Here is a 16,729-nt window from a genome sequence, read left to right on the forward strand (position 1 = left end):
GCAAGAGAGAGAATAAAGAGAGCCTCTTGAAGGTGGTAATGTCTATATTAAGTGATAATAGGGATGTTCCACAATATTACATGTACATCATCAGGTTCATTTTTCCCTTTGTCAAAAAAATAAACATGCACGAAAATGGATAAACTATGCGAAAAATGAATGTGTGAATGGTGTCCTATGATGGACTGCAGTCCCTTCCACAGTAAAGTCTCACACACACACACACACACACACACACACACACACACATACACACACACACAATCACACACAGATACACAAACACACACTCTCACACACACAGCATTGTTGATTTTGTTTAGATAGCAGTGACTGACGTCAGTTGTTCATACTAATGTGATACAAATCAGATGCACAAGGACGTGATGGTGCCTTTTATTGTGCCATTATCTCCCCTCTGACCTCATTATGAGACTCTATGCTGCAAAAGAGATGCACGTTAAAATTGTCCGCTTCATAAAATACAGTGCTTTAGCTACAAGTGAAATAAAAAACATATTCTGGAAGATGAACTATGTTATAAACATATGTTTGGAAAAGGTGCAGCTTCTATTAAAAGAAGGAGCAAATAGAAAGAACAGAAAAGATTATATTCCTGGAAAATGATTCACTGTTTTAATTTGTTTTGCGGTCATCGAATATCTTCAACTGGCCTCCACCTGATTTAGCCTTTCTCGTGTTGTTAGAGCTTGACATAAAAAGCCATTTTTTTAAAATTGCTTTTTGTTTAGTTCATTTGGTATTTGTCATAGTGATCTGGCAGCTGATTGGCCGATAAGGTTTTTTCAGGTATACTTATTAATTTACTGATTCATTTACACATTGGTTCACAGGCTTGTTTATTTACAGATTCATTCACTGAGGACTTGTTTCACTGTTGACCTGTTCATTCATTTTATAGATTTGCTCACAGATTCATCCACCAATTCTTTCAGTGAATCATGTTCCAGTTTGTTCACCAGATCCTCCACTGGTTTGTTTGTTCCTCAATACATTTCTCATTTCAATACATAATTCATTTACTGATTCATTCACTTCATTAACTTAGTTACTCATTTGTTTACCAATACATTACCTGATTCATCAACCAGTTCATTTATTGATTTGTTCACCATTTCATTCCATTTACAAATTCATTTACTGCTTCATTTACCGATTCTTTACAGAATTGTTTACTGATTCATTTGGTATTCCTGATCTTTACCAGTAATACCTACTGTTTGGCGTTAGTCTATAATATGTACTTGTTTGGACTGTCACACACATTTCAGACACCAGACACATTTCAGTCTTTTTCAGGTTCCAGCAGCTGTTTGCTCTCTGAATACAGGTGTTATAAGTCATGCTCTGTGAAGAGCATTTGACGTATGACACACTCTATAAGATCACATACAAAATCATACTGTTTTTGCTGCTATTAAAAAATTCTGAAACAACATAAACCCAAAAAAGAAGTATTAGCCTCAAAGATATTTCCAGCAACAAATAAAAATGACATTTTTTGGTATGAATAATATGAATAATAAACATGAATTATGGCATTTTCCCCCAAAGGTTTTGTTAATCTCTCTTCAAGATGGGTCTGCTTTGCTGTTATGTGAGTTTACTCTAGCATTAGAGTTACTGTGGGCCGCAAAACTCAGTCTTACTGTCACTGTGCTCTTATACAGTCTCAATCATTTTCAGAGCCGAGCCACTTCCAACAGAACAAAGGCTTTCCTTTAATCCTAACTATATTATTCCTAATGTTTGGAGAGATTTGGCTGATCTTTATTAGAATGATGTCCGTTTTACTTTTTGCTCATGGAGTCACTTTTTAGTTGGTACATTGTTCTTGTTTTAGAAATAGGGAAGTGTTGTACAGAATTTGCACTTCATCAGCAGGACAAAGACCACAGTCAAGAACTGAAGCTCTGTAGTTACATGAGTGCAACATAAAGGTCTGAGTTGCAGTCAGCCACTTTCTCTAGCTCTTTTTTTTTTTAACGTAATGTCTGACGCAAAAAATCCACACATTTCTACAGAATTTGCACAATCCTCTTCTGGTGTTTGCGAGAGACGACATTTTCTATAACCATGTTTTTTCAATGTGTGTAAAATAAATTAAAGCCATACTATGCACCATCATTTCATCATTAGCTCCTGTATCCTCAATGATATCACATTTGGATGCTTTTTGATAATTATGGCAATTATTTGAGGATTGTCTGATTCTGTAGTGAAGCTGGATGATGTTGATGTTGTGTGTGTTTAATACGGTGGTGCTTGGAAATATAATGTCATGGAAAAAAAGGATTTTTTAAATATACAATCTACAAGACATTAAATTCTAGCTAACCTTTAGCAAGGTTTAAAGTTTAAAAAGTTAGAGAAAGAAGTTGACCATATTAAATAGCCGAAATGTAGAAACTATTTTCTCATATTTATGAGTTTATAGAAAATACTGTATGAAACTGTTGGTGGGTGCAAATTGAATATTGTGCTTAATGTCCTTAAACAGGGATTTTCTTTTAAGAAGGTACATTAGATTTCTGAAAAGTCTTCCTGATGTGTTCTTTTGGAACTGTTGAAGAGATAAACAGCTACAGTGAGGATTAGCTATTATCTATAATTAGACTCCATGCAGAAATTTTTGGCATTGCTACTTGCATAATCGAAAGAGCTCCAGCTGTTTATATCTCTTTTTCCCCCCCAAATGCCACCATACCCTAGAGCAGCAATGGAGAATCACACACACACTGGGTCCAGATTAACTACCAGTTCAGTCAGAATACTTCTTTAAATCTCACTATCCATTACAAACCGTTTGTATTTACAGTATGAGCTTTACACAAACCAGTATGGCTTACTCACTTACTCCAGAATGGCTATTACATATTATCTTAATAACAAACAGTGGCTAAAATTATATTAAAAAAATGTCAAACTCTTTCGGGATTATCCTAAATCAGCTTTTCTGTGCAAATCTACTGTCAGTGGTGTTGAAATCAAATCAGGACTGTGTGTGATATTAGGTGAAGGTACTTAAATAAAACATCTGCTCTGAGGAGTAACCATGTAATCAGGAGGAGCATCACATGCTGTGGATTATATGACTAGATCCTTCCTGGCAGCTTGAACCAATCTCAAGTCAAGTCAAGAAGTCAAAATGTTTTTATTGTCATTTCAACCATATATAGATGTTTCAATACACAGTGAAATCTGATGATTTTCCTCTGACTTCTCTGATCAAAATTCTTAGACCCAGAGAATTGTTTCTCACACAATGTTACTTGCACCATTCTGTGTAAACTCTGGGCACTATTGTGTGTTATAATCCCATATTAACAGCTTTTAAAATACTTTACATCTATGTAACAATGAAAGTCTCAGAGATCACAATGGGCTGATCATTCTGATGTTTGATTTTTGTATGTTGGAAAATAACCTGAAACTCTTGACCCATATCTACATGACATAGGGCATTGTTCTGCTGCCACATGATTGGCTGATAAGCATGAACGTGCAGGTATACTGGTGTACCTAATAGATCTACATTTACAGCAGCTTACGTTTTAACTCATTGTGCTGCTGCTTTTCTTTTTCTTTACAAATGAATTTAACTATATATTTAATTATTCTTATTTATTAACAAGAAGTATGAGAATGGTGCGCATGTGTGTGTGTGTGTGTGTGTGTGTGTGTGTGTGTGTGTGTGTGTGTGTGTGTGTGTGTGTGTGTGTGTGTGTGTGTGTGTGTGTGTGTGTAAAAGTGGATTTAATAAAGTCAGACAGTTTTTATTCTCTCTGTTATTGGATGTTATTGGACTGTGACAGCTCCATCCTTTAATGAGACAGATATTGCCTTTAAGGTTCTCGTGCTGTGATCTGAATTCCCTCCACTGATGTCTTTATTGTGGTGTGAGTCAGAGTCAGAGTGAGTCACACATCAGTGTTTACTGACACCTTCATTCAGCTGCTGAAATGAGATTCGGGGATGTTTCTTAGATTTACAACATCAATCTGACCCGTGTTTCACTTTCTAGCTGAGTACAGCAAAGGAAATTCCTCAAATGTCTAAAGCTTCACATTCTCAAGGTCAGTATCGAGATCTGTGTTAAACAAATTCACCTGCTGTTTTCTGGTGGCCACAGACTCACTCAACTCACATAAAGTGGTCCTTTATTATCGACACATCACATTCTGTTTTCTGCTACAATCCAGCTTAAACTAATACATTACAATACTTAATGTAACTGCTGCTATAATACTAGTCTTCATTCCAGTATTTCTGCACATGCAATATTGATCGGACATACAGTACTTACACTGGTCAGTGCTGTTTTTGTGTATTGTCTTTTGTGTATTGTCTTTTGTGAAATGTCTTGTATTTGCAGTGTTTGCACCAGGTTGCACAGATGCACTTTATGTGGCTAGGACTACTTACTTAAGTCCTTAGCTCTGTCTTTGTTTTATGTAGCTTCATGGTCCTAGAGAAATGTTGTCTCATTTCACTGTGTACAGTGACATATGGTTGAAATTACAGTGCAGATATATATGGTTGAAATGACAGTAAAAGCTACTTGAATTGACAGCAGATAATTGGAGTAAAGACTGGAATAGGCAGCAGATAATTGGGGTAAAGACTGAATTGATGCCAAACTACTATAATAAAAAATATTTTAACTTTTGTCTGTCTGTGATGACAGTTTCTATAAGTACAGGTCCAACGATGAGCTACACTGTAAAGTTTCTTTCATGTTTTTAGATGACAGGATGTCCCACTGATATTAAAAAGATCTGAGGCTCAAAGACTTTTTGAGAGTCACAGGCTTGTACTGGAGGACCTAGGGACAGTTTATAAGGATGAATGTACACACAGTTTATTAAACAGTATAGAGTCAACTCTAGGAAATCCAAAATAACAAACATCTATACAATAATGGATGTGGTGTGGTAAAATAAATATAATGTGGTATGTGGGATGTGGTAGCTCAGTGGCTAAGGTGTTGGGTTACTGATCGGAAGGTCATGGGTTCGAACCCCTGGTCCACCAAGCTGCCACTGCTGGGCCCCTGAGCAAGGCCCTTAACCCTCAGTTGCTCAGTTGTAAGTCACTCTGGATAAGGGTGTCTGCTAAATGCCGTAAATGTAAATGTAAATGTAAAATACAATATTGATGAGTAAAGTAGAAATCTAGAAAACACTAGTAACACAAGCTCAGGACTGAACCTAGAAGCCTAGAGCTGTGTAGAGTTCACAGAAACTTAATCAACACCCTCTGACTAATCAAAATTCAGACTTCCATTACAAGTGCAGCTGTGCTTTATTCCTTTAACTGACAGCGAAACATTGATTGCAGTCTAAATGATTGTCCAAACAGTCTGTATTTCTTTAGCCTCAGATCAATACAAATAAATTATATGTTGAACTGTTGCTTGCACAGGTTTCAGCTGAGATAAGTGCAATTGCAGATATTTTATTTTATAAAGGGCAAAAAAACAACAAACAACAAATCTAAAAAATAACAAAAACCATTAACCATTTTTACAAGGCAAAGGCATAGACTAAGAGCAAGGCTGTAGCTGCTGCTGCTGCTGCTGTTGCAACACACTTGTAGAAATAAACATATATTAGCATCACTGAGCACATTTTTTTCCATACAGTGTGATTGTGAGTTCAACAAATTCTGTTCCGAAGTAAAGTTTCCACGGAAAAACATCAATTACAAACAAACAAACTAATACGTGACTAACCTCTATATTTTTTGATTGCCAATATCACTATGGTCATAATTCTGTATTGTATTTTATTTAAATAAACAGTGTAAAATAATTGCCAATGGTCCCCTCAATTATGCTTTAATAACTTACACACTCCATTGGACATCAAAAATGCACATTTTCTGACCAAACAGTCAAAAAAAAACCCTTATGGTCTTTTACTGGAATTAGACTAGTATCAATTCTCTTTTTATATTTTAAAATTCTTGAGCGCATAGTTTATAATCAACTGTCTGTCTGTATCTTGCAGAATAAACTCCAAAATCCCAACCAGTTTGGCCTCAAAGCAGCACATACCACAGAGACTACCCCTTTTGCTGTCACTGAAAAACTACATGCTGTTAGATCAGCATTTGACACAACCACAAGACTCTCACTGGTGTCCCACAGGACTCAATACTTGGTCCTCCCCTTTTTTCTTTATATGTTTACTCTCTTGGCAAATTTAAATCCTCTCATGGGTTCTCTTACCACTGCTATGCTGATGACACTCAAATTATTTTCTCCTTCCTGTCCTTAGATACCACAGCTTCTTCTCAGATCTCAGGAAGTCCGGCAGACATTTCGTCATGGATGACAGCTCATTAGCCGAAACTCAATTCCAGCAAAACTGACAAAACTGCTCGCAACCTTCGGGTAATCATGGACAATCAACTGTCATTTTTCTCTCATGTTGCTAATCTGACATGCTCATGACGGTTTCTTCTCTACAACGTCAGAAGGATTCTGCCATTTTTATCCACACAGGATGCTCAGGTGCTTGTTCAGTCTTTTCAGTCATTAGTACAAGACTGGACTACTGCAGCTCTTTGCTGGAAGGTTTACCTATAAACCTATAAACTAACTAATAAACTAACTAATGCTTATTTTTTCCTGTTTGTTTTATGCAATTCAAATTTTTTTAGGTTGTGCTATATTTCGTTCTGTGGCCTTGTGAACTAGTGTTGATAGGGGATCTGGATAAGGGCGTCTGCCAAATTCCATAAATGTAAATGTAAATGTAAATCTTATACAAATAATTCATTACATCCATCATAACAAAATAAGATCACACAAGCAGTACTAGCTACACAAATCAAAATAACAACGTAATATAATAAAATTAAGTATAATAACCTATATACCTTTATTCTCTATAATCTTCTGTACAGAAAATAAAAAGTTTCAGTAAACGATATTGTAATATAATATTTATGAATATAATATTTTACATTTAGCAAACAAGCAAAAAAACAACAACAATAAAACAAATGCTTGAACTAAAACCAATATATAATTGAACTAAATATTAAAATAATTTAAATAAATCCAGCGAATTTTATTGAAATAAAAATTATTTAATGTAATTTAGTTCATTTTGATGAGCAATTATATCAATTGAAACAAAATCATCACATCAAACAAACAAATTATCTTCTTTAATTAAGGAGATTGTGTGATTTCAGCAGTTATTTACAAAAAAATTAACCCATAACCCAATTAATAAGTATTTTGGTAGTATGTTTGGGATTAAAGCATGTTAGTAAATCAGTTCTGCCCTCTACTGTGGATAAAACAGAAATGACAACAATACTTCAGACAGGAAAAAAGGCAATTGAATTTCACTTCAATTCCCATAATGCCACGAACGCATTTCCGCGTTTGACGTCACTTCCGCCGTTCTGCTGCATTGTGGGAGCGGGAAAACGTTACAAATACTCACGTTGCCGCTTCCGTGTGTTTGTAAACCATAAAGGTTCTTATTTACTGCTGGGCTGTTAAAGGTAAATAAATAAAGTGTTTTATTGTTTATTATTCTCTCTGTGTTCGGGTCAGGGTTTTAAATTGCGAGTTTGAACGTGAGATTTAATGATTCAGTGAAGTTTGTATGAAATTAGCCACGTTAGCTAACAGCTAGCTAAAAGCCCCAGAGGCTAATCAGCGTTAGCATGTGAGCTAAATATTGTTTTCTGAAAAAAAAAAATGTTTTCTGTCTGTAAATGTGAATATAGTTTACTTATAAATGCGCTTTTATATACTATCTTGTCTGTAGTTATATATAAGTATAAATGGATTATTTGTGTGGCTAACAAATGTTTGTGTTCTGGTTCTAAAACCGGTGCTTTTTTTAAAAAAAAAATTAAATTCGAATTTCATTTAACTAAAGTTGATGAAATCGCTCAAAACAATGAAATTCTTTTTAAAAGTTAAAGAAATATTTTGTTAAATTACTTGATTTTTCTCCTTTGTTTGACTTTTTGAATAAACTCATGTTTATTTTTTTGGTCTGTACTTCGGATATAAAATCTAATCTAGATATATATAATGAGAATATATTTGTGTTATAGTGAGAATAATCTCATAATATGCAACTATAATAAGCGTTATAACGTTAGAGGCCTTTGTTCACTTTCATCTCCAAAACCAAAAGGTGAGATTTTGGATTGAAAATGTAGCTCTTAAAAGGTTTGTGATGTTATTTCCTTCAGATCAGATGAATAGTGAAGGCACGCAGTTGTTTAGTGTTTGTAACCTTTTTACTGTCCTGCTGTAGGTTTTTCATCATGTCTATCGGGGTCCCCATTAAAGTTCTGCATGAAGCTGAGGGTCACATAGTCACCTGTGAGACCAACACTGGTGAGGTGTACAGAGGCAAACTGATCGAAGCTGAAGACAACATGAACTGTCAGGTAACTGAGGAACTGCTTACACACCTAGATATCTATCCAAGTACCACAAACGACTCGGATGTTCAAGACATTTTCCGATAAATTGGGACGAGTTCTTTTTCTTGTTTTGTACAATAAGCACTCTGCTTATTTAGTGTGTGTGTGTGTTTGTGTGTATATATATATATATTTATATATATATATAAATATATATATATATATATATAAAAATATATAAATATAAATTTTTTTTTTTTTTTTTTACATTTACAGATTAAATAAAGTGCTGGCTATTATGAAAATGCAATAAATAGAAAATTTGCAAAAGCTTCAGTTAATCTGTAGATTTGAAGGTTGAGAAACAGACTGTCTTCTGCAAATTATTCTTTGAGACCTGGAGAATTGTCAGCCATTTGATATTAGCATGATGTTCCATCATCTTTATTTAATAAAAAAAAAACTAAATGCCTTGAAGCTGCAATTAAATGGGTTTTGTGCGTACGCACACAATCAGTCGGAAGTGTGGAATCTCCATTTTACAAGATCATTTTGTGAATTTGGAGAACAAATAATTACTATACTATAATGCCAAGACTTGTTATTTTCCTGACTGTAGTTTTTAACATCCCACTGCAGTTAATGCCACTATTTCCAAACGAGTGAAAACAAATGAAAGGTTTGGAATCTCCACTCAGGATTCATTTTGTCCACAAGTGAGAAATATTGAACAGTTTCTGCAGCTGTAGTGAATATTTTGTGTAACTTTTTTCTTTCAGTGCAGAATTAGTGCACACACTAACTGTTTTTTGTCTCAGATGTCCAACATCACTGTGACGTATCGTGATGGCCGGGTGGCGCAGCTGGAGCAGGTCTACATCCGTGGCAGTAAGATCCGCTTCCTTATTCTACCGGACATGCTGAAGAATGCTCCTATGCTAAAGAGCGTGAAGAATAAGAACCAGGGAGCCGGAGCAGGTCGTGGCAAAGCTGCTATACTTAAAGCTCAAGGTAAAGAATGACACCAACACACATTTTGTGTGTTTTTCAGAGTGTTTTATGGGATTCAATATTGTATGCTGATGTAATTTATAATTAAGCAGAAATTATTTTAAAAATCTGTCAAACTCGAGCTAATTTTTTAAAAATGACCTTCTATTCGGGTTAATGTACATCATGTGATTCACAACTGGTGAAGCCCTTTTTGATTTGTGTCGACCATGAGTACAGACCTCATAGATCTTAAGTCACATAATTACTTTCTATAAGATCCTCTTTTGGGATTTTATCAATTCAGTTTTCTGCACAAGTGCATCACAAAATTGAGTCTCTTTCGCAGCAACAATAATCAAATAAAAATGCATATGGAGCAGCCAATGTTCATCTTCTATTTTCGCACACTTTTTCCGATCAAAACAAATTGACCTCTGTCAAGGTTGCTTTAAACAAATGTTAACACTGCATGCTTGTATTTAGAGCAATAAATCAGATGCAGACCAAAAAAGTCAGCTGAATTGTTCGACAGATCGGACAACTCAATAGTTTACTATAAAAGTGTTACAGAAGTTAATGTGCAAAGGTTACATTGTCTTGTGGTTGTAAACCTTAAAGAAGATTAATAATCTTTTTTTTAAATTGAAAGCTTTGTTCAATTGCAGTCATGTCCATATTAATCAGTCCAAAATAAGGTATGGAGAGTGCAGTACAGAAATGTTTATCTTCAACTGATGTGTTAAATGGCTAATTTCACATGCACTATAGACGTATTTATTAGTGGATGCTGTTTTATTGTAATGTAGGTCGTTCAGTGAATTGATACTAGCTGTACAAACGCATAATTGTCATTAGGGGGCGCTGAAGTGCTGTTCTATATCCAGTACTAACCTCCTGATGTGTATTAACTTCAGGTGAGGATGATGTAGGTGTGCTGTACCTTATCCTGAGCTGTTCAAAATGTTTACAGCAGTTTTATATTTAAAAAAAAAAAAAAATTCACTACATTACTGTTCTGTTGCAGTGGCTGCAAGAGGTCGAGGCCGGGGAGGGCCAGGAGGACGAGGAAACATCTTCCAGAAAAGACGATAGTTTATCAGAACTCTGTACAGTCTTTATTTTTATTTTTTCCTGCCCCCATTATCTTTTTCATTCATGACCCACTTTTGGTTTGTAGTGCCTGATTTTTCTGTTTTCCTTATTAATTTACTTTTTACCTTCATAATTGACTTTTTTGTAATTGAACTGAATGATTCATTTCTCACTGGTTTTGGAGCAATGGAAGAAACGTGAATGAAGGTGTAATTATTATTACACTCTAATGCTGGTGTTTCACATTGTGAGGAACGCCGACTGCTTCGGTTCAAAAAATTTTTTTTTTTTTTTTGTAAAGCGTGTTTGTATTGGAATACGTCACACTTTTAATAAAGGTTAAACAGTTTAACCTGTGTATGTTCATGTTTCTTTTCCCCCCACATATTGACTCAAACACCCAAACCTGTCTAGTGTTACACCTGGTATATGACTGGACTAAATAAAGTTAATAGTAGCCGAACAGAGGGAAAGTAATTAGAATTGCTTCAGAGCCAGATTATGTAAAACTGAACCGGTTTGTTGGAGTAAATGTTCAGCAGAAAGGTTTAGTTTGTTTTAAAACTAAATAAATGGTTAATACATTTAGCCTGCACGTGACCTGACCAGTCTGAAGATTTGTATCCTTACTGCCAGAAAGATCAAACTATATATATATATATATATACTCATATAATGCAGGAGAAAAATATAGAGCCAAAAATACAAAATTCCCCTTTAGAGCACCTCCATGAGGGGATTTAAACGAGGGCGCATCAGATGACAGTATTGGGACGAGGCCGTGGTGCGTTCACTTTTCCTCGCAGAAATGTGAGGTTTAACAGCGGGGAATTGGTGGGCTGAGCGGGGGATGCTGCTGCTTTCGTCTCATCCTCTCTGCATGCACATCATAGCGTGTATCACATGCAAAGGCAGTTCCTTGCTTTGCGAAGGCTGTAAGAGGACATTTTTGACCGAACGGGGTAAGAACAAACGTGTGAATATCAGATTATTTGTGATTATTTGTTAAAAAACAAAACAAAAAAAAAAAAAAACCGACTATTCTCTGTTAGCTAAACAAGGTGGATTTTCCCCAACATCTGTTATAACACACCTAATTGCTAGTCTGTTTTAGCAGAAACAGTGCTGATCTAAAACCAAAAACATGTCGGTAAACATTATATTTCCTATGTCAGTGATCCGAATGTGTATTTTTGTGTTTTCTGAACACTAGCTGAATACTAGATTATACACTAGCTGTGTATAATCTTTATCAGGATGTTAGCTAGCTAGCTAACGCTTCCTACTTCCCGAAGTCTTTACAGAAAACCTTGTCCGTTTGTGCTCACTCGAGTGTCATTTTATCCGTCTACCGTTCTAGTGTGATCCGTTTATACACTTTAAAGGCTCCTGTTATGTTAAATTTAAGTTTATCCAGATGTTTTGCTAGCTAGGTTTTTTTAGGGGCGTTGTGCTGCGTTACCTAAACATCAACACAGAATTGTCACGTCTGTTAATCCGCGGTTTAAAGTCAATCTCACATCAATTGGACCTGTTTGCCTTTAGATGTCAAGATTTAGTGTGAAACCTGTCGGCGTGTTTGTGTGAAGACGAGTCTTAGAGAACGTAATTTTATTTGGTTTAAATGGCATGATGGTGTATTTGCATATCATTTGTCTATCAGAAGTGATGGAGTTTCTCTAGAGATGATTCACAACTCAAGTTTGTTCACAATGAGGATCTACAAAAGGAAAATAACCAGATATTTATTTGGTATACAGTACGTATAGGATTGGTTTAAGAAACACTGCAGTCCAGTCCAGTTTTCCCTTAAACAAGTGAACCCTAGAGACTGTGTGTGAATATCTCAGGAGATCATTAGGAGATCAACAAACATGCCATTCTGATATTTGATGTGAAAATTAACTGACATTTTAGACTTGTGTCTTCTTGAGTTTTTGTGTTGCAACTGCTTCTACGTGATTGTAAAAGTGCATGAAGATGTGTGCTAGTGTTCCTAATTAATTGACCAAAGACTCTATATAAACATTATATGTGGTATGTGTAGGATATGTACAGGGCATGTACGGTACTATTAGAAAGTTTGTGAACCCTTTAAAATATTCCTTCTGTATAAATGTCACCTGAAATGCAATCAGATCATCAATTTCCTAAAACTAGATAAAGATTTATAAAGATTTTTGGATAAAAATCATACAAAATGTTTGCATTTGTTTATATGGTATGTGTCGGATATGTATGGGTTGCGTATATGGCATGTGTGGGACATGTATAGGATGTGCATAGTGTTGTAATCTATCAGAGATAAAAGTAGGTCGTGCAGCAATGCGAAACCTCCTTCAGATTAAAATAACTCAGCAAACCAGAGCTCCTGTGGTTCTGCAACATCTCAGACACATCTCTGCATTTCACTAGTCTCCTTATTCTCCTCTTTCCCATCATGACAGCTCTAACCCTGTGCTTTGGGATCTGTTCGCATCGAAATCTCTTCTTATCTGTGCAGATGTACTGTGTAATGTAACACCATGGTTATGTTTTATTTGGAATCTGACTTGGTTTATTTTGTCCAATTTGTTCTCAGTAAAGAAAAATGTTTCTGCCTGTTCCCAGCATGCAGCAGGGCTGATGAAGCTGTGAAGCTGTGATGAAAATCGAAACGTAGTTTTGTTTGAAACAGAAGGCGAGGAACGTTATAGGAACACGACTCCTCCGTCTCAGTTCAGTGAGAGGTCTCTGGCTGTCTAATCTCACTGTGTTTCTCAGGAGTGTCAGCAAACTTCTTCCCAGTCTTCTTTCCTTTGTTTCAACTCAGCTGTGGTTTAATAGATAATAAAATAGGTGCGGTTTTACTACTTGGAACTTTTCTTTCATTTTTATCCAAACAAAAAAAACAAACAAAAAAACAGACTTTTACAAAAAATACTTGTATTTCTAATATGTTTGAAAATGATCAACATTAGAAGTCGTTTTAATTTTAAGCTTTTTAAAGTCTGTATAATTGTGTATCAGTGTACAAGTGAACACCATTCTTCAGATTCCACATGGAAAGGATTGGACTTTGCTTTCATGATTTCAACAATGTTAAAAAAAAAAAAAAAAAAAAAAACTTCAATAAGCATTCAGACAAAAGCTCTCTTTATTAAAATGGCATACCTTCTGGCATCTTTTCCAAAAAATTTCCAAAAGAGTTTGTTCTTCTTTCATTTTAAAAATTGCAGATGAATTGATCGTCATTTGCACAAGTGTTTTGAACTCGCTCATATGAACTGACACTCTGTGGAAGCTCCACCCCTTTCTCCAGCTCCACTCTAGTCACTTTTGACTGATGATGTTTGAAAGATGCAGCGCAATTACTTTGAAATGAATAAAACGGTCAAAAAAATGATGAAAGAGACCTGCAATGAATATTGTTAAATCTATTATATTAGCCCTGGATATATAGAATGAATCGAGACTGTTATTTTTATCCATATATTCTGCGGCACACAAGTTCTCAACAAACTGAAAAGTGAGCCTCAGGCGGTTAGAATACGTCTGCTCTTAAGTAACCCTGTTTTCAGGACACATTATTATTGACAGCCGGTCTACATAAAACACCCACCATTAGGGCTGCCAAGTCATTTAGCTATTCATCACCATATGTTGTTGTTTACATTTTTTTCATTTCCTACTTTCCTGCTGTGATACAAACACAATAAGCCTGACAGCAGTCATCTTTAACTGCAGATCGTTTAATCTGTCAGTCAGTTTCGAATACACCTGACAAAAAAAAACCCACTCTTGGCGAACAACAAGCTTGTTTTTGTTTAGACTTCTTCATCCAGACCGAACTAACAAATCATGAGCTCATTGTATTGAAGAACATGATGAAGTGTTCCATGGAGAAAATAATCACTGAAGGGCTTATGTGATGAATTTGGGTTACCAATGAAGCTTCTGAACAGCACGTACGTCCACAAGAGTTTTACAATGTCTATTTATTACATAATTACGGAAGCGTATTGCATTCACTTGAGGAAAAAAAATCTACTCTGTTTTTCTGAATTAACGACTGAATTATCTCAGAATTATGAGATAATTTTTTCTTGAAATAAAATGTATTTGCTCTGTTTTTCTGAATTATTGAGTTAATTATCGCAGAATTATGAGATCATTTTTCATAAAAAAAAAATTCATTGTTCTGTTTTTCTGAATTAATGAGATCCCTCAGATTCCTACCAGGAGCTCTATTTTATGATTGCATGGAAGTAAACATGTCCCACCTTTCAAGTTTAATCCGGTTTTATTTTACTTTGGGTTTGAGACATTGGGAGATACTGCTGTCTTTAAGTAATATAAATGGTATTGTTATTAGTGCGTCAACTTTGTGCAGACACCTCAAGACTTTGCGCCTGTTCAGACGAAAAGAACATTCTGATCTGCTTGATCCCTCAAAATCCTATTTTAGGTGGATTGCACGGAAGTAAACATGTCCCGCCTTTCAAGTTTAAGGGATCTCGTTAATTCAGAAAAACAGAGCAAACTAATTTTTTTTCATGAAAATCATTTTCATAATTTTGAGTTAATTAAGTCGTTAATTCAGAAAAAGAGTACATTTTTTTTCCTCAAGTGAATGCAATACGCTTCCGTACATAATCACCTTTTAGTATTAAAATGTATATAGTTATTATACAGTTGCACAGTAAAAGTGGCTGAGTGCAGGTGTGTGTTAAATGTCCACAATTTAAGTAGGTGGGAGCAAGATGATGAGCGTCACCAGGGTGTTCAGTACTCCGACAGCTTGGGGAAAGATGCTGTTGCAGAACCTTGTTATATACGAGTTCCTGTGAATAAGTTGTTACTATAGAAACAACACATTCGAATGAGTGCATTAATATAATATAAACCTGTGATTGGCAGCTTCACTACAAATAAATTTCACTATTGAGATTTATCCAACACCTTCTGACCAATCCGAACGGACAGTCCTGAAGTGTAATTAATAAATGAACGAATAAATGAATGAATGTCTAAGACAGCCTGTGAGCATTGAACATCTTAACCTTGCTTCAGCTATTCATTAATGTCTTATCCTAGTAAATATATCCATACATTAATGTATTATTATTTTAGAACTATGTACAACAGCGATAAAAGAGATGATTAGGAGAAAGAGAACAGGAGCGATGGAAAGCAGAAGGATGACCGGATCTCTGTAGAAGAAAAATGAGGCTACATGGAGGAGGAGGTGGTCCTGCCCACACGCGCTCTCCTTCCTGAACCCTCCAGAGTGATGAATGTCTCTTATTGTACCTGATTTTATTCCACACCACTCCCACACATCCACTGAATATCTCCATCTTTCACTCCAACAGAAAACCTGCCTGCCAAGACGGCTGATACGGCTGAAAGGAGCTAAATCGAGAAGAAGAAACAGAGATCAGACATTGCACACATTATCGCCGTTGTAATGGATTTTAGAAGTTAGCATTGCTTAAAATAATCATTTATTTAGGATTATTCTAACATCAGGGCATTTAAATGGTCTCGAAACAACCTTTCCTTGCTTGACACCGTTGATCATGTCACGTCTCCGCTTTCTTCTCTGTACTGACCTCAATCTTAGCACGATCTGCTGCAACAGTTATCGAATATACAAGGTCACAGACTGTTAGTCAGTGTATTCAGTTTATTCACACACACCGATGAGTTCTAACATTAAAACCATTGTGTAAGGATCTGAGTGACTTTGACAAGGGCTAAATTGTGATGTGTGATGGCTAGACTACTGTGTCAGAGCATCTCCAAAATAGCATGGCCTGTGCCACAGTGTTTCCGGTGTGTAGTGGTTAATGTCTACCAAATGTGTCCTTTAAAGAAAGGAGAAATGGTGAACTGGAGACAGAGTCATAGGCGTAACAGTGTGATGAGTCACATTATCTTTACGTTATCACGTGTGGATGGCTGGGTTCGTGTGCTGTGCTTACCTTGGAGTATTTGTTAAAGTTAGGGTTAGATGTTACTTTGACATGTACCACTTACCAAAACATACCAAGTGCATGCCTGTTCTTTTAAAAGTAAGATAAGTACCCAGCTGTTTATGTCTGCAGTGTCTTCAGTGTGTGAAGTGTTTGGTGACCATGATCTCTGGGGTACAGTGGGGATCTTATTTTCTTTATTTTAATGGAAAACAATTTCTCTTTCTGACTTTAATCATGCCTAATTCACTGCTCTGTAA

At 35.8% G+C, this 16,729-nt stretch overlaps 2 protein-coding genes across 4 annotated transcripts in view; both read left to right on the top strand.

The window, feature by feature from the left end:
* Positions 1-7,390: 7,390 nt before the first annotated feature.
* Positions 7,391-10,864, top strand: snrpd3l (small nuclear ribonucleoprotein D3 polypeptide, like). Of its 2 annotated transcripts, XM_027139860.2 has the most exons (4): positions 7,391-7,545; positions 8,316-8,451; positions 9,246-9,438; positions 10,445-10,864. In XM_027139860.2, exons 2-4 carry the CDS (start codon positions 8,326-8,328, stop codon positions 10,510-10,512), a joined length of 387 nt encoding a protein of 128 aa, XP_026995661.1. In that variant the 5' UTR covers positions 7,391-7,545; positions 8,316-8,325; the 3' UTR covers positions 10,513-10,864. The 2 variants fall into 2 exon arrangements, with proteins under 2 accessions (XP_026995661.1, XP_047661484.1); XM_047805528.1 differs by lacking the exon at positions 7,391-7,545 and having other exon boundaries at positions 8,297-8,451.
* Positions 10,865-11,264: 400 nt separating this feature from the next.
* The window catches only part of LOC113638658 (calcium/calmodulin-dependent protein kinase kinase 2), an 18,674-nt gene continuing 13,209 nt past the window's right edge, over positions 11,265-16,729 (top strand). Inside the window, exon 1 of one of the 2 annotated variants that reach the window (XM_027140042.2) lies at positions 11,265-11,474. The gene's annotated coding sequence lies outside the window, so the exon portion shown is untranslated. The remainder of the gene's footprint in view (positions 11,475-16,729) is intronic. The other variant, XM_027140043.2, reaches the window with a different exon arrangement.

This window comes from Tachysurus fulvidraco, chromosome 21, assembly GCF_022655615.1.
Source record: "Tachysurus fulvidraco isolate hzauxx_2018 chromosome 21, HZAU_PFXX_2.0, whole genome shotgun sequence".
In the NCBI taxonomy this organism is placed as follows: domain Eukaryota; kingdom Metazoa; phylum Chordata; class Actinopteri; order Siluriformes; family Bagridae; genus Tachysurus; species Tachysurus fulvidraco.

Excerpts from the sequence above, each read along its gene's own strand:
- snrpd3l (XM_027139860.2), top strand. The coding sequence starts at position 8,326 with ATGTCTATCGGGGTCCCCATTAAAGTTCTGCATGAAGCTGAGGGTCAC. Across the intron at positions 8,452-9,245 it reads AAGACAACATGAACTGTCAG|ATGTCCAACATCACTGTGAC; the intron begins GTAACTGAGGAA and ends TTTTTGTCTCAG. Across the intron at positions 9,439-10,444 it reads TGCTATACTTAAAGCTCAAG|TGGCTGCAAGAGGTCGAGGC; the intron begins GTAAAGAATGAC and ends GTTCTGTTGCAG.